Source organism: Pyrgilauda ruficollis, unplaced genomic scaffold, assembly GCF_017590135.1.
Source record: "Pyrgilauda ruficollis isolate IOZ18807 unplaced genomic scaffold, ASM1759013v1 scaffold130, whole genome shotgun sequence".
NCBI classification, from domain to species: Eukaryota; Metazoa; Chordata; class Aves; order Passeriformes; family Passeridae; genus Pyrgilauda; species Pyrgilauda ruficollis.
The window spans coordinates 159,601-177,131 of NW_024511433.1; the positions used below are offsets into that span (position 1 = coordinate 159,601).

General features: G+C 38.5%; 1 protein-coding gene across 1 annotated transcript in view; it reads left to right on the forward strand.

Annotated features, from left to right (window-relative positions):
• Positions 1-17,531, forward strand: part of LVRN (laeverin) — a 31,678-nt gene that overhangs the window by 2,228 nt on the left and 11,919 nt on the right. The window contains exons 2-12 of the mRNA XM_041459100.1: positions 1,350-1,492; positions 2,738-2,877; positions 4,982-5,108; positions 7,292-7,446; positions 8,834-8,947; positions 11,052-11,192; positions 11,507-11,572; positions 11,706-11,771; positions 12,817-12,986; positions 14,377-14,453; positions 16,349-16,488. Of these exons, the coding sequence (XP_041315034.1) occupies positions 1,350-1,492; positions 2,738-2,877; positions 4,982-5,108; positions 7,292-7,446; positions 8,834-8,947; positions 11,052-11,192; positions 11,507-11,572; positions 11,706-11,771; positions 12,817-12,986; positions 14,377-14,453; positions 16,349-16,488 (1,339 nt within the window). The remainder of the gene's footprint in view (positions 1-1,349; positions 1,493-2,737; positions 2,878-4,981; positions 5,109-7,291; positions 7,447-8,833; positions 8,948-11,051; positions 11,193-11,506; positions 11,573-11,705; positions 11,772-12,816; positions 12,987-14,376; positions 14,454-16,348; positions 16,489-17,531) is intronic.

Below are 17,531 nucleotides of genomic sequence, written 5' to 3' on the forward strand. Positions count from 1 at the left end.
CTCTACTCTTTCTCTTGCATTTTAGAGGAATAAGCTAACCTTCTAACACATTCTGAAATGCTGTTTAGTCTTATTTTCAAATAGAGGACCTACAAGAAGAACATTTCTTTTTTTTCCCAGTCAGAATCTGAGAAGCCATAACAAGAAGTGGGGCAAAGAAGCCCTGGACCAACACCAATGGGAGAGTACCCAGGGGAAAAATTACCTTTCCAACTGCTCTTCTAATTTGACAATGTTTGTTATGTCCATATGATATGACAACAAATATGATAATTTATTAAACTTATAAAAATTGTAGAAATCTGATACTGGCAAGCCCACAGGCCATAACTGTGGAGACACCTGGAAGCTTCCAATAAAGAACTGCATTTTTATCTTACCATCTTAATACTGTTGCAAGTAGTGAGAAGGCAACGTAAGAAACACTGAATTAGATGCTGATTTTCTTTTGATTCAGGCTGTATAAAATTCAGAGTATCTGAGAAGAAACATTAGCTGTCTTCAGCCTTGCTGGAACAGTAGAAAATAAGAAAAAAAGTTTTAAAATCATTCAAATAATGTGTGTAATTAAGTTTCCAGTTGTTTAGAGAGTTTGTGACCAATTCTCCTTTTCATTCTTAGCTCGTCAAAAAACACTAATGAAATGTGAGATTGCAGTCTGGTTAGAAAGATGGCAGTAGTATTTAGACAATGGAATAAATCAAAGAAAATCCACTGAGTGCAGATGTAATGTATTGATTTTTTATTTGTACCTGCACACATAACTGATATTATTGAATGATTTTGCTCTTTTTTTTTTCTTTTTTTTTTTTTTTTTTTGCTTTAAAAAAGGTTTTCTCTGAATCAAGGGTATGCAATAGTATCTTGTTATTTTTCCTTCACTAAGATTTAGGTCATCACTTTACCAACTGTTTCTTAACCTGATGGGTTCCAAAAACACTGAAGGGGTTGGAGGAAATACATTTTGAGTGATTTGTAAGGTCTGTCAAGGTATTAATGATGTAAAAAATTCTAATTCATTAGAATTACGTAGATGAGGAGTGATATAAAAACTTCCAGTGCCCTTCAGCTGTCAGTACAAAGCCAGTCACTGTTCTGCAAGGAAACTTCCCCCTCCAGCAGACTGTCCCGTAATTTTTCTAAAGTGACTCGTACCAGTCCTCAGCAGACTGTGGGTCAGTTTCCTGCAGAGGCTTTCTGACCTCAGCCCCTCACTGAAACCAGCAGCTGTAATAGGAAATGTGATGTCTGTCTACAGTCATGCAGTCCTGTATTTGTCTCTATGTGTTACGTAGAATTTTGATCAGCTGTAGCACGCTGGATTAATCTTATTCACATTTTCAATACAGTATGCTCATTGCCTCCCAAATGGAACCAACATATGCCAGGAGAGTTTACCCATGTTTTGATGAACCTGCCATGAAGGCCACATTTAATATCAGAATTATCCATGACCCAAGCTATGTGGCTCTTTCCAACATGCCTGCTATTGGTAGGTAAACAACAACTTGAGGTATGGTTTTTTCTCCCCCTACTTTACTTTTAAAAAGGGTGCAATTCAGCTGAGAAGTTTATGTCATCCAGAAAAGTGTTCTGTTGTCCATTTGCTAGTGTCTTCAAAAGGCACAGAAAATCTATGCCTACGAGCTTAAAAGTTTGGGCACTGTTATTCACAATTAACATCTCTGATGGTAACCGTTCTGTTGAACAATTTTATCAGTTGTGGTGTGCTCTCCTCTGCCTGCTGGAGGCTGCACAGTGTTTGATTTCTGGTATTTGCTGCTCCATTAGTGTGTCTGTCGTACTGTGTGACATCATTTTAAAGCAAAATGGCAGCCCCAGGAATGCAAAGCCTGTATTTGTGACATCAAGGGATTCCTTTAATTCTCAACAGATGTTAAGATATTTATGGCAAACAAAAATATTTTTTTCCAGGCAGAGACATTCTGGCCTCCTGTGAATGTGCAGAATAGGAACAAGAGGACTGTAAGGCTCTGGAGATGCTCCTTCTGTCCCTTGCTGGGATCTCAAGTGGGATGTCTGTGGAGTATAAGATTCCAAACAAATTTTCTAAATTAGTATTCCTAGAGAAATACGTTGGGTCTCTTGCCTCTTTCTTAAAAACTCTTTTTTGCAGTCCAATGCCATGAATCTTTATTGTTCAACTGAATAATTTTCAGCTATTGTCATGGTTTTGTAAAACCGCTACAGCCATAAAAGTAAGTTTTATGACATTTGCATGGAAACTAAGTCACTTAGGAATTATAATAGGTGGGATTGCTGTGAGACTCACTGGAAGCATTTTCTACCCCAAAGAATTGTGCCTATGTCCTCCTTACTTAGAGGGAAGATATCTGATTAAGTATTTAATAATTCTTAGGCAGACCTGACCAATATTTTGGTCATAACAGGTTGTACGTTTTAGATAGGTAGCATGGGATAAATTGTCCTCAGCTTGCCCACAACTTAAAATTGATGGAGTTTGATATCCTTCCAAGACTTCAGTCAGGAAGCCCAAGAGTGAATTTTTGCTGTTTGCATGGAAGGTCATGGCTCTGGTACGTGTCAGTAGCAACAAGTCTGGCTGCTTTCCTTCTCCCAGAGACATAGTGCAGTTAGTGCAGGAATACACCATACTGAAGAAAGGGGTAAGAAATAAACATGCAGAAAACACAGAATTCCTTGTTTATTATGGAAGAACTTTGGTTTTAATATTTCTTTGGCTTTTTTTTTCTAGATGTATCTGAAGTGAAGGATGAAAATGGAAGCCTGTGGACAGTTACCACATTTAACACTTCACTGAAAATGTCAACTTATTTGACTGCTTTTGTGATTTGTGATTTTGATTATGTCACCAGAACTGAGCGGGGAAATGAGGTACATATGAGGCTGCCTGACACATTATAGGAATTTACAACAGAAGTTGGCCCTCTGGTGCATCACGTGGTTTGAGGACATCACAGATATTGACTATGCTAAGTACTATTCCCAAACTATCTGCTTGTGTTGCAAAACTGCTAACATTTGTCCCATAGATATTTCTGCAGAAAGTTTTCCTTTGGGACAATTAAGTTGTTGTCTTATCCATTCTGTTTGATACAACTGCACAAGTAGGTGTGGCCTATGTATGTTAAAATATAGGAGGAGATTCTTTGCAGAAAGTACTGGTTATAATTCATGATCTTCTTACTTTCTTAGGTGTCTTAGTTGGAAAACATACCCATTTCTACTGCTGTGACAAACCACTGATGTTCAGTGCCTTGTTCCTCAAGGTCTTTTTAGAGCCATATGGTGACATCAGGAGTAACACTGTGCTCCAAACATTTTGTATACTAGTACATTAACCTTCTATTCCACAGTATGCACACTTTTTAGCCTCCAAAAGTGACTGTTTTTGGTTTGACGTTTCTTCATCTGTGAGTATTCTGTATTGTTCTTAGACTAAAATGGCCAAGGCTTGCTGAGAGAAGCTGTAAAACAATGTACTGCATGGGCAGCAGTTGCTTCACTTCCTTTCTTTCGTTCAAAGTCAACAGGGAAAAGATGTATCAAGTTTTTCCAAAATAAATAGTAAGTTCAAGCATAAAGCTGTTAAAGATAGATTTACTTTATCTCCTTATTAAATGAGAGCATTTCATGGTTAGTTCGCTCTCATCCTACTGAGGAAAGGTGGGACAATGTAAGTGGAGAGTGCAGAGATTGTCTAAAAAGCACAGTGTTGGGTCTTTTTTAAAGGGAAGATTGGATTTGGTAAGTCAGATCTGCCATCTCCTTTGTTGAACTTGTTGCATACTTTCAGCTATGGCTGTGGTGGCTTTTTTTGGGCCTAGTTCTTGGACTGAGTTCTTGGACTGAGGAGTCAGCAGAGCAGAGTATTCAAAAGAGCTGTTTTTCAGAGGGAAAAGGCACCGCCTGTGTTCTGTGACATTGAGTGAAGAGGGTATTTCACCCCTAGGTTTTGGACAGAGTTGCTCAGTTTCTGCCTCCCCAGTATTTGTGTGAGAATGTTTCTTGTGCCTGTTTTGATGTTTCTGGTAACCTGAAACACTCAAAGCTCATACTAGGATTAGGATTTTAAGATGCTAGTTGTGTTAAGGTTTTGCAAAATTAAGTGATTGTGTCTTTGAATGTCTTCTGAAGCCTTGGCTGAAAAGAGGGCCTCTGTTGACTGAATATGCTTAATTTTTTTTTTTTTTTGTGTATTAAATCCTGGTGCTTCCCAAGCATGCTCTTAGGGTTTGACTGTGCAGCTCCTTGTGAGATCATGCTTTGCATTCAGGTGCAAGAAATGTGAAGGTTTTGAGCTGCTGGGCACCTGGCAGGGCATCTCTTTTTCAGAGATACATGGTGGAGGCTACTCCATCACCTTTGGCCAAGCAGCTGCTCTTTTCAGTATGGGGGCAAAGTCAATGGGCAGAGGAGAGGAAAGATTTCTTGCTGCTGTGGTTTTCATTACTCAGAGGTATGGATGTCATCTGCTCAGATGTCACCTGCTCTCTCCAGCAAAGGGGAGGCCAGTAGTCTCAGAGAAGGTTCAGGAGATATGTGCATATTAGGACTTCAAATGCTCTCTGGGCATCTATTTCTCTCTCTTCAGGAGGACTAAATGCAAGCTTGTCACCCAGACACTCTCACTAGAATACATTGGTTTAAGATGTGTAATTCTAAATAGTTTTACAGTTTTCCACTTAAGAAAATAAAAGCTATGATTTAATTTGTTCCTGTAAAGTATAGTTGCAGTTGTAGTTCAAATTTTTGTCCTTTTGAAGTACTGGAACTCTCCAAGATTTTAGCAGGATCAGGGTCTGTGCTGCACTTTGTTAGGTCCAGTAAAACTTCAGTTGGATTTTTTAAATTAAAAGCTTCATTGCATGGTCTGGTGTGGACAGACAGAATTTTTCCAACAATGACTCACAGAAGAGAAGCAAAGAAGATGAAATGTAAGGGTTGTTTGAAATAATTCTTCCTTGTTTTATTGCAGATACGTATTTGGGCCCGGAAGGAGGCAGTTAAAAATGGGTATGTTGACTATGCTTTAAATATCACAGGACCAATATTTTCATTTCTGGAAGACATACTTAATGTCAGCTACCCTCTGCCAAAGACAGGTGAGAAGACTTATTTTCTGGAATGGATCATAAATGGCTGCTGATGGTGCAATGTTCACAGAAGCTGTGGGGTTTTTACCCGGGGTTCTCCTTTTATAGCGTACCACATTCATGGAATAAACCCCCTAAACTTTAAATGACTGAATTCTCCTTTCAGTCTCATGGCTTTCATTAACCTGTGACTCAGCACTCTTACCTTTGCATTCCACCCATTCTTTTAAAGCCTGTTTTCCCAATAGAAGGGGTAGGTTGGACAATAAAGTGGATAGAAAGGTGTAGTTCAGTCACATCAGCTGTCTTCGGGATCATAGACCACAGCATGAAAGGATGTAGTTCCTATGTGCTCCTAGTAAATCCTAGTAAATCCTAGTAAAATGCTGCTTGTATGTAGCCTGTGTCCCCACAAAGCATTCCTTGATTTTTTCAGTATCTCCCTATCTTGCCTTGGGTGTATGTTCCTGCACATTCCTCCCCAGAAAAGCTGGGAGGATTGCCCTGCAGGAAAACATTCTTTCTGCTTTAAATGGACATTGGGTAAGTTGGTTCAGCCAAACTTCAGTCAAAAAACCTCAATGACACCTTGTAGTTTCACTGTACAGTTTGTTTGCTGCTTGTTCTTGGATTCCCAAGGGCTTCAGCATTAATATTATAGGAAAATGGGCAGAAGACAGCAAAGAGTTCTTATCTAAAATTAATTTTGGACCTGCCAGTGATTTTAGAGGATTGCAGGACTGGGGGAAAGGAATTCCCCTCTTTTCTTGACTGGATAATTTGTTTGGTCAAATCTGTATTTTGGCACTTGAAAGAAATAAATTTTAATATGTGTGAATTTATTATCTCCCAGAATATTTCTAGTAACTTGTAGAATTACTCACTACACTTATTTTGGAAAATGCAATATATGCTGTCTACACTCTTCAGATTTTCTTGTCTTAATAATCTTACAAGCTAGTCAAGGGTTGTAGATTATTCTGTTTCATGCTTGTGTTCTTGTGTTTAGCAGCAATGTTGATGCATTAATTTATTAGCATAAAACTATTACACAACAGAAGTAGAGGAACAGTGTTGTAGACTTCCTGCTAGGCAGGATTTCAGTTTCAGAGAGGGCTGTAATACCATCACAATCCCCACTATAAGGTCACACAATATCCACTGGATTTCCCAGTGTCTTTCTTGGAAGTTTCACTTAAAAAAATGGTAAAATTAGACCAATCAAGAATGCTTTCTTGTAAAAATGCAAGAGATTTCTATTGCAAACTCCAAATGTGAAATGAAGAACAAGCACATTTAAACCCAGGGGTCTTTAAGGGTTTGTCTACACCTGATTTTAGTGCCGTTGTAAGTGAGGTCTCCTGCCCCAAGGCTGGATAAGGGCTGCCTCACCAAAAGTGAAACATCTTTGCTGTAAGATAGAGACAATAGTCCCTGGTGAGATGCAGCATACCTGTAAAGAGATTCAGCACCATGCTTGCATTAATTGCCTTGCTTTTGGACTGCAGTTTCCTTGTGGTCAGCTGCTTATAAATGTTCTGTACACCTGTTCCAAATTTTGATTTTTGCTGCTGAGTTTAAACAGTATATCTTTCCTTGAGACCCTGATGTTTTGTCTGGCTCTGATATTTGAAGTGGAAAACTAATGCCTGTGCATGAGGCAGAAGGGGCAGGGCAGAGGTGACAGTCTTACTGTGTAAATAAAGAGATGATGTTTCTAAGGCACTTGTCAAACAAGAGTGGAAAAGATACCTCTTCTCACACAGTTGAAAGAGCAAGACTTCTTTTTTATCAGTTGCTAGGCTGAAAAAAAAAGGGTAATTATTACCCTACCCAACCACAGGAGAAACCCACAGAGAAAGATTTCTGACAGCCAGCAGTGAGCATATATTCTCTTCTAACCTCCATTTTTATTCAGAACATTTTTAGGTAGAAAATACAATACAGATCCACAGGCTTTGTGGGAATTAATTATGTGGCTTCCTGAAAAAAAGGCATCATAGGTGAAAAGCATGAAAAGAAGAAATTTCAGATCATTTGCAAGTTTTGCTGTAATGCCACAGAGAAGCAGTACCATGTAGTATCCTTCAGTGGGTGCTGAGCTAGTGTGAGCATTAAATTTGTGAGCATTTTATTTATAAAAATGTTTAAGGTAACTTTTTTTGTGTGTGTGTCTGTTTGAATCAATTTAGATCTGGTTGCACTGCCTGATTTTGGAGCAGGTGGTATGGAAAACTGGGGGCTAATGATTTTCCAAGAAGCATCATTGATGAACCTCCCAAGTGATGAATTCACAAGCAGGAAGGCAATGATTGCCTTAATTGTGTCACATGAACTAGGACACCAGGCATGTGGTAAAAAATTCTGTACATGTATTTGCCTATGACATTGTTTCCTCACGGTTGCTGGTGATGCAGTTACTGATTAATTGAACCAAAATAATCACTTAAGAGTAGAGGGTGTGTGTGAACACTAGAGAACTGAAAGCCTATTTGATCATACATTATGCTGATAAAGCAATGTTAAAAGTAGATTCTCTCATCTTACAGACTGCATACTTATTGTTCAGGACTCATTGATAGGAAACTGTTAATGGGATATTTGGTTTTTTCTTTCACAGTACTTGAGTGCCGTGAGAGAAGATACTCTAGGGATGTAGGGATGACAGTACTGTCCATACAATAAATGTAGTACTTTGTTAGGACACTCATACTGAGTTCATCAGTAACCTTTTGCAGTGGCAGTGCATGTATATACTGCAAGGGGTATTTGTTTTTCTGTATGACACAGCCCATAGTTCAATAGAACAAAATTAAGATGAGCATACTTTGCGCTGGAGCTTTGCCCAGCTTTCACAGAGATTTCCAAATTCTTGCTTACTTTATTTGGAATGATAATACAGTTGCACTTCCTTACTGACAATGTTTAATTTCCTGTTATTTGCCAGAGGAGCAACTCTTTGCACTTAGTCAGTAAAATTAGTAAAAAAAGCTTACCTTGGCTAGTGCACTTCTACGCCTTTCTGACAAGGTCTGTAACGCTGCAGGCCTTCAGATGAGCAGAGTGTTTTTATTGCAGGCCAATTAAATAAATGTCAGTGGTTAACTATAATCTATTTTACAATAAACTTGTAGTTCTGTATTTTAAGAATTAGCAAATAAAATATAAATCCAGAAATTAGCAGGTTTTTGTTAAGTATTAAATGCCAGGTATGAGTACACAGTAGCTGTTTTGGAAGACTTGTACTTGCCATGAGAGGGATTTGCTGGTTTTTGAAATGGCTATTTCCCCAGTTTTGTGTATCATTCCTTTGACAATTTCTCTTTGTTAAGAGCATGAAAAGATGATTTTGTAATTGCTTGATAAATGCCCTACTTTTACTCCTAGCCTGGTATGATATTTTAGAAATTTAACTTATATTCAGAAGTCTTTAAAATTATATTTTCTAAAAGAATGACATAATGCATTGAGACTGACCTTCGTGGTATGAAATTGTAGATGAAGCAATTTAAAAATTACAGCCCTGAACCTCTGACTTTTTCTAAAGTACATCTTTTTCTACTGAATTTTCACTACCTGAAGGAACATTCAGCATTTTATTAAATTTACACATAGACATTAAAGTTACTTCAGCCTATTTATGTGTCTTTAACTTGCAAAAGCTGTTTAACCTGCAAAATAAGTGAAAACAGCATTCCAAGGAGATCTTGAGATACTTTTTCTTTCAATTTAAGTGGTTTGGAAATCTGGTTACAATGAACTGGTGGAATGATCTGTGGCTTAACGAGGGCCTGGCATCTTACTTTGAGTACCTGGGAGCTACTTTTGTTGAACCCAAGCTTTCACTGGTAAGTGCCAACGCTCACTAGCCAAGTTCCATCATGTGAAAAGGAAAGGAATTTCCAGGAGGTGGGAGTTAATTAAACAGGCTATTATAAACTTCACTCCTGGGGAAGGACCAGTAGGTCTTGATTCTTTCCCTGTAGGTCTCCATCTGTGGGGGCACCGTGATGATATCCAGCCCTCTGCAGCTGGTGCAGAGAACAGGTGGACAGCTGGGATTCTGCAGTGGCAAGGAGTGGGTGTTTGGCCCTAGATCTGTCATGTAGCAAACCCCGATTTCTCTCCTGGGTCCTGGGTTGTAGCTGATGGTTGTCCTCCTCACCTGCCACACTCTTTTCTAGTTTTCCCAGTCCTGAGGTGTCTTTACTAGGCAGAGATTAGGCTGGGCCATTTTGAGTCTGTTAACCCACTGGGTCCCTGGATATCTGGTTGTAGATAAGACAAATACAATGCACATAGCTAATCCAACAGCAGGGTAGAATTCCTTCCCATTCTGCCCAAATGGGAATAAGCATAAATCCCATAGCATTTAGAAGACTCTATTCATTGTTAAACTGACAGACAGATGGATAGGGGCTGCTAATTGCAGCCATGAAATGAGGTGCACTTGCCCATGCAATCTTAAATTGTGTGGTGCCATCAGCTTCTGAAGGAAGGAAGGAAGGGCCTTAAGTCTGGGCAGTTACTCCAGGGTGCTTTTTATTTGGGTGAATTGAAACATAAGTTGTCAGTTTCCTTTTTGCAATCACCAAATCTCTTAATTACATGTTTGATTGGAAACTAATAAAGGCATGTCAAACAATTTCTGTCAGGAGGATTTCTAGGTTATGGGATATGCCTTCTTTGAACTTCAACAACAGCTCACTTTATTTTCTGCAATGCAGTGTATTAATACCACTGAAAAGTGTAAAGGTCTCAGAATTTTAAATTGGAAATAAATACTTGACTTCTTTTTAATGTAAACGTTAAATTTAGAAGCTTGCCTTTCTGAAAATCTGCAGTTGTCATTTGTGTCCATAAAGTAAATTTTAGTACTGGGCAATAATTCTGTTTGATACATTGCAGTTAGGTAATGTGCCTTGGGAATGCAGAGTTAATCACACAGGTGTGAGAATATAGATCTTTCTTGCACAGTTTTGTGGGTCACAAATGTTCACAGAGTCACAGAATGGCTGAGGTTAGAAGGCATGTGGAGGTCATCTTGTCCAGCCTCCCTGCATAAGCAGGGCCACACAAGATCCAATTGCCCAAGACTGTGCCCAGACAGCTTTTGAAGGTCTCCAAGGATGGAGGTTCCATAACCTCTCAAGGCAGCCTGTGGAAATACTCAGTCACTTCACAGTGAACAAGTTGTTCCTGGTGTTCAGAGAGAACCTCCTGTCTTTCAGTGTGTACCCATTGCCTCTGGTCCTGTCACTGGGCACCCCTGGAAAAGCCTGGCTCTGTGCTCTGCTCAGCTCCCTTCCGGTACATACACTGGCAAGATGCCTCTTAGCCCTCTCTTCCTCAGGCTGAGCAGTTCCAGCTCTCTTAGCCTGTGCTTACAGGAGAGGTGCTTCAGTCCCTTCCCTGGGCTGTTGAATATGGTAGGTGACAATTACTCAGGAGACATTTTCTGAGGAGCCACTTTCCTTCCCTATTCCTCACAGGGTGACAGCAGCAATGCCACATAGCTAAACTCTGGTACCTTCAGTAGCTTAGGTTTTAGGTTGTTGCTCCGGGTTGCAGCAGAAGAAACAGGGAATTTGGGAGGAAAATGCTGCCATATTAATAACAGAGGTAAATTAAAGACAGGCTTTCAGTTTTCAGTATTTGTTCATTTGCTGTTTTAATATAGTTGACTTATTTTTGCCTGAGGATCACACTGTAACTGACTGTCAAGCCCGAGCCCGAGTACTTTGAAGATTTTCACTGGTCACTGATGCTGCGTGTAGAAAATGTCAGGATCAGGTGTATGGTCCCTTGTTCTTCAGTAGAGAGCTAGGGAGTTGGGGAGCTTGCTTATAGACAAATTATTCATAATAGTGCTAATTCCATACTCCTCATTCTCTCCAGAGAATTAGTAACTTCTTTTCATCTCACATGACAAGATTTGTCTTCTTTTTGCAGGATAAAATCTTTTATGCTCATGTTGTACAACCTGTATTAAGGGAAGACAGTGAAATAGCTCGATCACTGTCAGAGAGTGAAGACAAGATCAAAGGATCATTTTCTTTAATGTCCCTTTTTGACAACATTACATACAGCAAGGTAAGAAAAAAAGAAAATTTTTCTTGTTTCTTGCAGATTCTAAGCTAATGGTACAAGGTAGGTTTGGGAGGAACTGTTGAACAAAACTCACTTTGTCATTCAAAACATATTTCTGTGGCACACACAAATTTATTGGGTGTTGCAAATCTACTTAGCTATGAAAGAAGAGGTGAAAACATTTTTAATCTCTGTGAAATATGAAGTGTGGGTGTAGACCAGCTAGCATCTCTGGAACATTTGAAAAAATAGTGCAACAGTAATTGCAATAATAATTCATTTTTTTTTTTTTTTTTTTTTTCTTTTTTGTACTCTAGGGGGCTTCTATAACCTGGATGCTTTCTGGTTTCCTGACTGAAAAGTTGTTCATCAGAGTACTTACTGTAAGTCTGAAAAAACAACTCCTTTCGCCTTGACTTATAGGTTTGAAAATGCCAGTTGTACAAATTGCTTGCCTTGCTAATGGTTTTCATTGAACCTTCATGAATTCTGATGCTTCTCTTTGTTTCCTCCCAGTCCTATCTGAAAGAATTTTCCTTCTCAAATGCTAATCAAGATGATCTGTGGACCCACATCCAGATGGTACTCATTTTATGTCTCTAGTATTCTTTTCCTGCTGTTTGGCACAGTCCAAATTTAAGGCATGAACTGTTTGTAGAAGACTGCATTGGAATGTGCCTATCTGTAGTGCAGTCTTTCTCCTGCATAGCTCTTTTAGCTAATATCTTCTCAAGTGTTTATTTGGCTGCTTTGCTGCACCTGAGACCAGTGGGACTGAGTACAAGGGGTAGAGAGATGAGATAGGAAATCAGGACCAGGCAAAGTTTTGTGTTCCAGGGTAGTTACATAAGCCTACATGAAATTGCATAGCTTATTGTTCTGGAGCTTAGTTTTTTGCTAGATCAGAGTGTGTGATGCCTTGGGCTTGATGATCAAAGATACTGGTATGTCACAGCAGAGTCTCTACTCAGGGCAGTAGCTCAGCATTTTACCCTTCAATGGTTTTGGCAGAGATCTGACTAAGAAAACATATGCTAATATTAGGTTATTTTTTTACAAGTCCAGCTTCCTGGTGCTCTAAAGAAAATTTCTGTTGTGTTTCAGACTCTGTCTTAAGAATGGGAATGCTAGAATTTCAGATACGCAATTCAGATATGTTTTAAGCCAGTGAAGATTGTACCAATTCACACTAGTTTGGACTCCAGCCTAATGTCTTTCCCAATTTCTCTTCACAAATTCAGTTTTTTTATTATGTCACTTAAAAATATTTGTGTTTCATCAGTTCTATTTGAGTGAAATTAACTAATCAATTCTTTCATAGCCACAGAGATGTGGTAAGTATATTAACACTAAAAAGGGAAAGTTAGCAGCAGGTTGTAGAATGAAAAATGTCACCTCAGTATTTCATAATTCCTGAAAAAGGCTTATGCCTGTATTATGTCTTTATTAGGATGTCAAAAAGGTTCCTTGGAATTTGATACATTGATTTTTTGCATGAGCTAAAGACCAGCAAGCTGCTAAGCATTATTTTCTCTACTACATTAGAAACAGTCCAAGAGATTCACTGAAGCAATATCAGTAAGTACCTGTTCATCATAAGTATTTCTTATTTCTCTTTCTCTTTCAGGTTGTAGATGCACAGGATGAAGTTCAGTTGCCAGCACCTGTAAAGCAAATAATGGATTCCTGGACATGCCAAAATGGGTTTCCAGTTTTAACATTAAATCTAACTACTGGAACAATCAGACAGGAACAATTTTTTAATAAAAACAATAGAAAGAGTACTGATTCTTACAAGTATGTTTAGCTTGTGTTTTTACTGTATGTTAAACCCTGTTTTTTACAGGAAATGCTTCAGTTACAACAACATGTTTTGAGCATCTGATTTTTTAACGTGTTTTTTTCTTGTGATGAGCAGTCAAGTAAAATCTGTTTGAGATTTTGCTAGACTTTGCGATAGTTCTGCAAATTCTGCTTGTTTTTCCAAAAAGTTGCTTTCCTCTGGAATAGTGACTTTTCCAAGTCAGATGTAGGCAATGAGTGTGTTGCAGGGAGGATTTTTGCCTGGCATTTTCTTTCCTCATCCCTCAGATATACAGACTGGTGACCTGGATGAACAATGCTTTGCTTCTTTCCAGTGCACACATTCCCAGTCTCTTCTGCCTGACAAGGAGAGAAGGGTTGCATTTAAGTACTTAAATAAATGACCCCTTTCTCAGAAAGTGCTGATACCTGAACAGTTTTAAGTTCTTGTCAGTGAGCATTTCTAAATGCCTGGGGCTTTTGAAAACTTACTTAGATAAGTCTGAAAACGATGATAGAAGTAGCTGCCTTTTGTCACCCACTTTGGAAACTCTTGGCTAGGATTTGAGCATTTATGAAGAAGCAATTGATACGAGTTTTGGAGTGCATGGATGAAGCCCATGAGATGAGTTTTCATCAGAGGAAAAAGTGTAAAGGAGAGCAAAATCCAAAGCAGTTTTTTCTTGGAAATTATTGCTGGTAATACAAACAGACAAAAGGAATTTTCACAAGAGCCACAGGGTTTCCTTTGCTCCCAATCTCCAGGAACTGCAAAACATTAATCCATTCAGTATTCTTGGTTAGCTCAGATAAGGAATTTCAAGTCACAAGTGTGAAGTCCTGTACAGTTAGCCAGCACAAATTACCATGTGAATGTAAGAAAGCGCAGGACCCGTATTACAGAATTTTTCAGGCATTTGAAGCTTTCATCTCTTTTACCAGAAAGGAGTTTTACATTCCTTCAGAAAAGAAATTACAGTTGTTGGAAAGACAGTTTTATTGCTTTTCTGGGACCTTTTTTTGGTAGATGTGCTTCTGAAAAGTAGCTTTAAGGTCTCCATAAATAAGGTGAAATCTAGTAAGTGAGGAGAATAAAATTACTGATTGGAGAAGGAAAGACAGCACAGAAAGACAATGGTATTGAAATACCTAGCACTGAACAATATTCTTGATATGACTGACTTTTTAAAGCCCTTTTGGAGAAGGTAAATGCTGACCCAGCAGAAGTACCATTATCTGATGAGGTTGTGTACATCAGAGAGGACAGAAGATAGATGGATATTCTTGTAAGATGGAACTAATCTGCACTGTAGTTTAGCATCAGCTAAGAAGAATTTTTAAATATAAGAATTTTAATTTTAATCATATTCTTTTATTTGTTAAGTAACACCTGGATTGTTCCTATTTCTTGGATGAGAAATGGATCATCACAACCCTTAACCTGGCTAGATAAAAGCAGCAGTAAGTAATGTATTTGTTTGCACATTCTAAAACCAAACTGATAAGAACACTCAAAAAACACTTTTTTAAAAAACACTTTTTAAAAAGAGGATATATTTGAATTGAATAGGGAGATAAAACTTTAATACAGAAATGTCTCTGTTTATCCATAGCAATGATTTTGTGTTACAAAATAGTGGTAGATTTTCAATTATGTCAATATAATGTTCTTTGTTTAATCAAACTTTAGTGTAAGCTTGAGCTCAAGTAAGCTTGAGCTTGTAAACTTTAGTAAGTAAGCTTGTAAGTCAACTTTAGTGTAATACAGTACCACACATTTTATGAGTAGAGATTTCCACAGAAATTATGATTTTATAATATTTTACACAAATCCAAACTTTTAGGTCCTCATGCTTTTGTAATTCTTCCCCCAGCAGATGTCATTGATGTTAATGACAGCTTTTGAATATAGACAGAATCTAGGCTGTGAAATACCAGAAAATTATCAGCTCGAGTAGTAAACAGAAGACTGGAAAAATTAACACTGGCTGTGGGAAGTGACCCAAATATTGTTGCACATTAATATCTGTAACAACAGAAAATTAATGTTTTCAACAAGCATTTACTTTAATTTGTGTACGCAAATTAAATTAAAAATTATCAAAATAATAGGATTTCTAAAGTTTTAAAGCCTTATAATAGATTTTATGGGCATCTCCAAATTACAAAATCAGTTCTTTCTGAATTCAGTGCTTTCCAATAGCTTTTTTTTTTTTTTTTTTTTTTTTTTTTTTGAGAAAGAAGAAGTATTATCATTAGAATGGGGTAATCATTTTGCTTTGGCAAGTCAGGCGTGCATCAGGTTTTAGAGGAGTCAAAAGAAGATGCAGAGACTAATGCAGTGGAATGCTTAAGTGCAAATCTTCAATATGCTGTGCGTATTGCAGCTCTACACCATTTTCTGGGGTTAAAAGTTACTTCGTCTTTTTTTTAGGCAGTAAGATAGCTTGAGTGATCATTAATTTGGCTGTATACAAACAGGCAAATGAGAAAAAAAGCATGTATATTCCTCTGAACACAGGATGGATCTTGCAGTACTTGCTCTGTCTAAACACTGGAGTCTGAGTCCTCTGTTCAGGGCAAAGCTCTGAGGGGTGTAGACTACTCACCAGTATTGACTTACTGTCTTAGCAGAGTTTGCCTTCTCAAATCAGAAACAGAATACTCTTCTGATGAGGCAGCTTAGAGCCTTCAGGGCTGGCACTGGCTCCTTCAAAGCACAGTAGGCTCTCAGGAGCAGTCAATCAGGCAAGAACATACAGGCAGTGAGATGGACTGCAGGAGGAAGCTGTTAGTGAGTGATGTAACTCAAAGGGACTATGGGAGTATCTTCTTTAAAATAAGCATTTTCAATTACTTGTCTCCTGGTTAAATTTAACAGGGTTGTTGTTGTTTCTTTTTCTTGATCTGCATTTATCTGAATACTGGTAGGTGGTCAGTTCTTCTGTGAGGTGCTGAGCACTGTGTTTTGGAGGTGGGAGCAGCAGGTGTGCTGTGGGTCCGTGCTCTACAGCAGGCGTGGGAGGATATTGCTCCTCATCCTGAGAGTTTACTGTTGAGTAAACTTCCTGAACTCTCACAGCTACCTTTGAGCTAAAGGGCTAGAGCAAAGTGGGTCTTCAGCCTACTCCTTGGAATCCCAAGGTGCTCAGTACCTGAGGAATCATTGGCTTGTTGAAGTCATCCTGCTGGGCAGAGCAGAGATCTAAAGTCCACTGAGCTTTTGAGGGATTCTTTTTGAGTCCAGCCTCAAACTTGTGTCTCATATCTCAGAGGAGCACCAAGTCCATTGTTTGTAAATTCAAAAGAAGCAGTGCATGGAAAACAAAATGATACATTCTAATGTCACTTTTCAGAAATGTTTCCTGAAATGCAAGTATCAGAGTCAGACTATGACTGGATCTTGCTAAATGTAAATTTAAGTGGATACTACAGAGTGAACTATGATCAATTAAACTTGAAGAGATTAGCACGCTTGCTTGAAAATGATCCAAAGGTAAGATTATGTTTGTTTTCTCAAGCTTATGAGCAGACTCTTTCTGTAGATTTTTTTCATGCATTTTTTACCTGGAATCACATTGATGAAAACCTGGAATAGTGACAAACTCACCATTGCACCACTAGTCACTGGCTTTTTGTAGTGGAAGATGACAGGCTTGAACTGTTCCACATAAGCATGAAAAACAACTTTACATGACATTTTGTCTTCAGATTTGTGTTACTAGCTTGTGGCTCTTCTGCTCTCTTTAAATCTGTCTCAAGGAGCTTTCAGTATGAATGCAGGATTTGAGCCTTAGCTGGTACAAAGTAATGATGAAGAAAGAAAATAGTGAGAAAGTTTATTTCCATGTTTTGTCAAACCATAATGTTTCTGCCTGTGGAATTAAAAAAAAAAAACCAACCTGACTTTTTTTTTGGTGGGTTTTTTGGTTGGTTGGTTGGTTGGTTGGTTGGTTGGGGTTTTGTGGATTTCTTTCTTTGATTTTTTTGGTTTTGGATTTTTGTGGATAATTTTCCTAGAAGTTCCAATCTATTCTGTTTGAGCTCTTTCAGTCCTCTGTAGACACAGACTCAGAATAGATTTCATCCCACTTTTGACTTGCCATAGCCTGAAGGTGAAGGTGAAAGTGGTACAGGACAAATGTGACTCCATATGGGGTTGCATAGTTTCAGTATTGCCTAAACCTACAGTGAGCCAGAGGCTGCAGTAGTAGTGTCTGCTTATTCATTTTAGTAACGAAAGTGAGAAAATTTAACCTTTTGACCTAATAGTATACAGTACAATCTTCCTCTAGAGAGTCTGGACACAAGGCTGATCAGAACACATTGAACCTTCCTACAGCACAGTGGCTTCATTTCTTCTGGGCTTCTTTGTTTCAGGGCAGATCTACATCATCAAGGCGTTGGGTGTGTGCTGACCTGGGGCCCTTTTTTGGCACCATAGAGGGTTGCAAAAATATAACTCTGGGCCAAACAGGAGGTGCAGAAATAGTCTATTAAGTATAGGTTTGGTCACTTTCCAACAAGGCAGGTTCACAA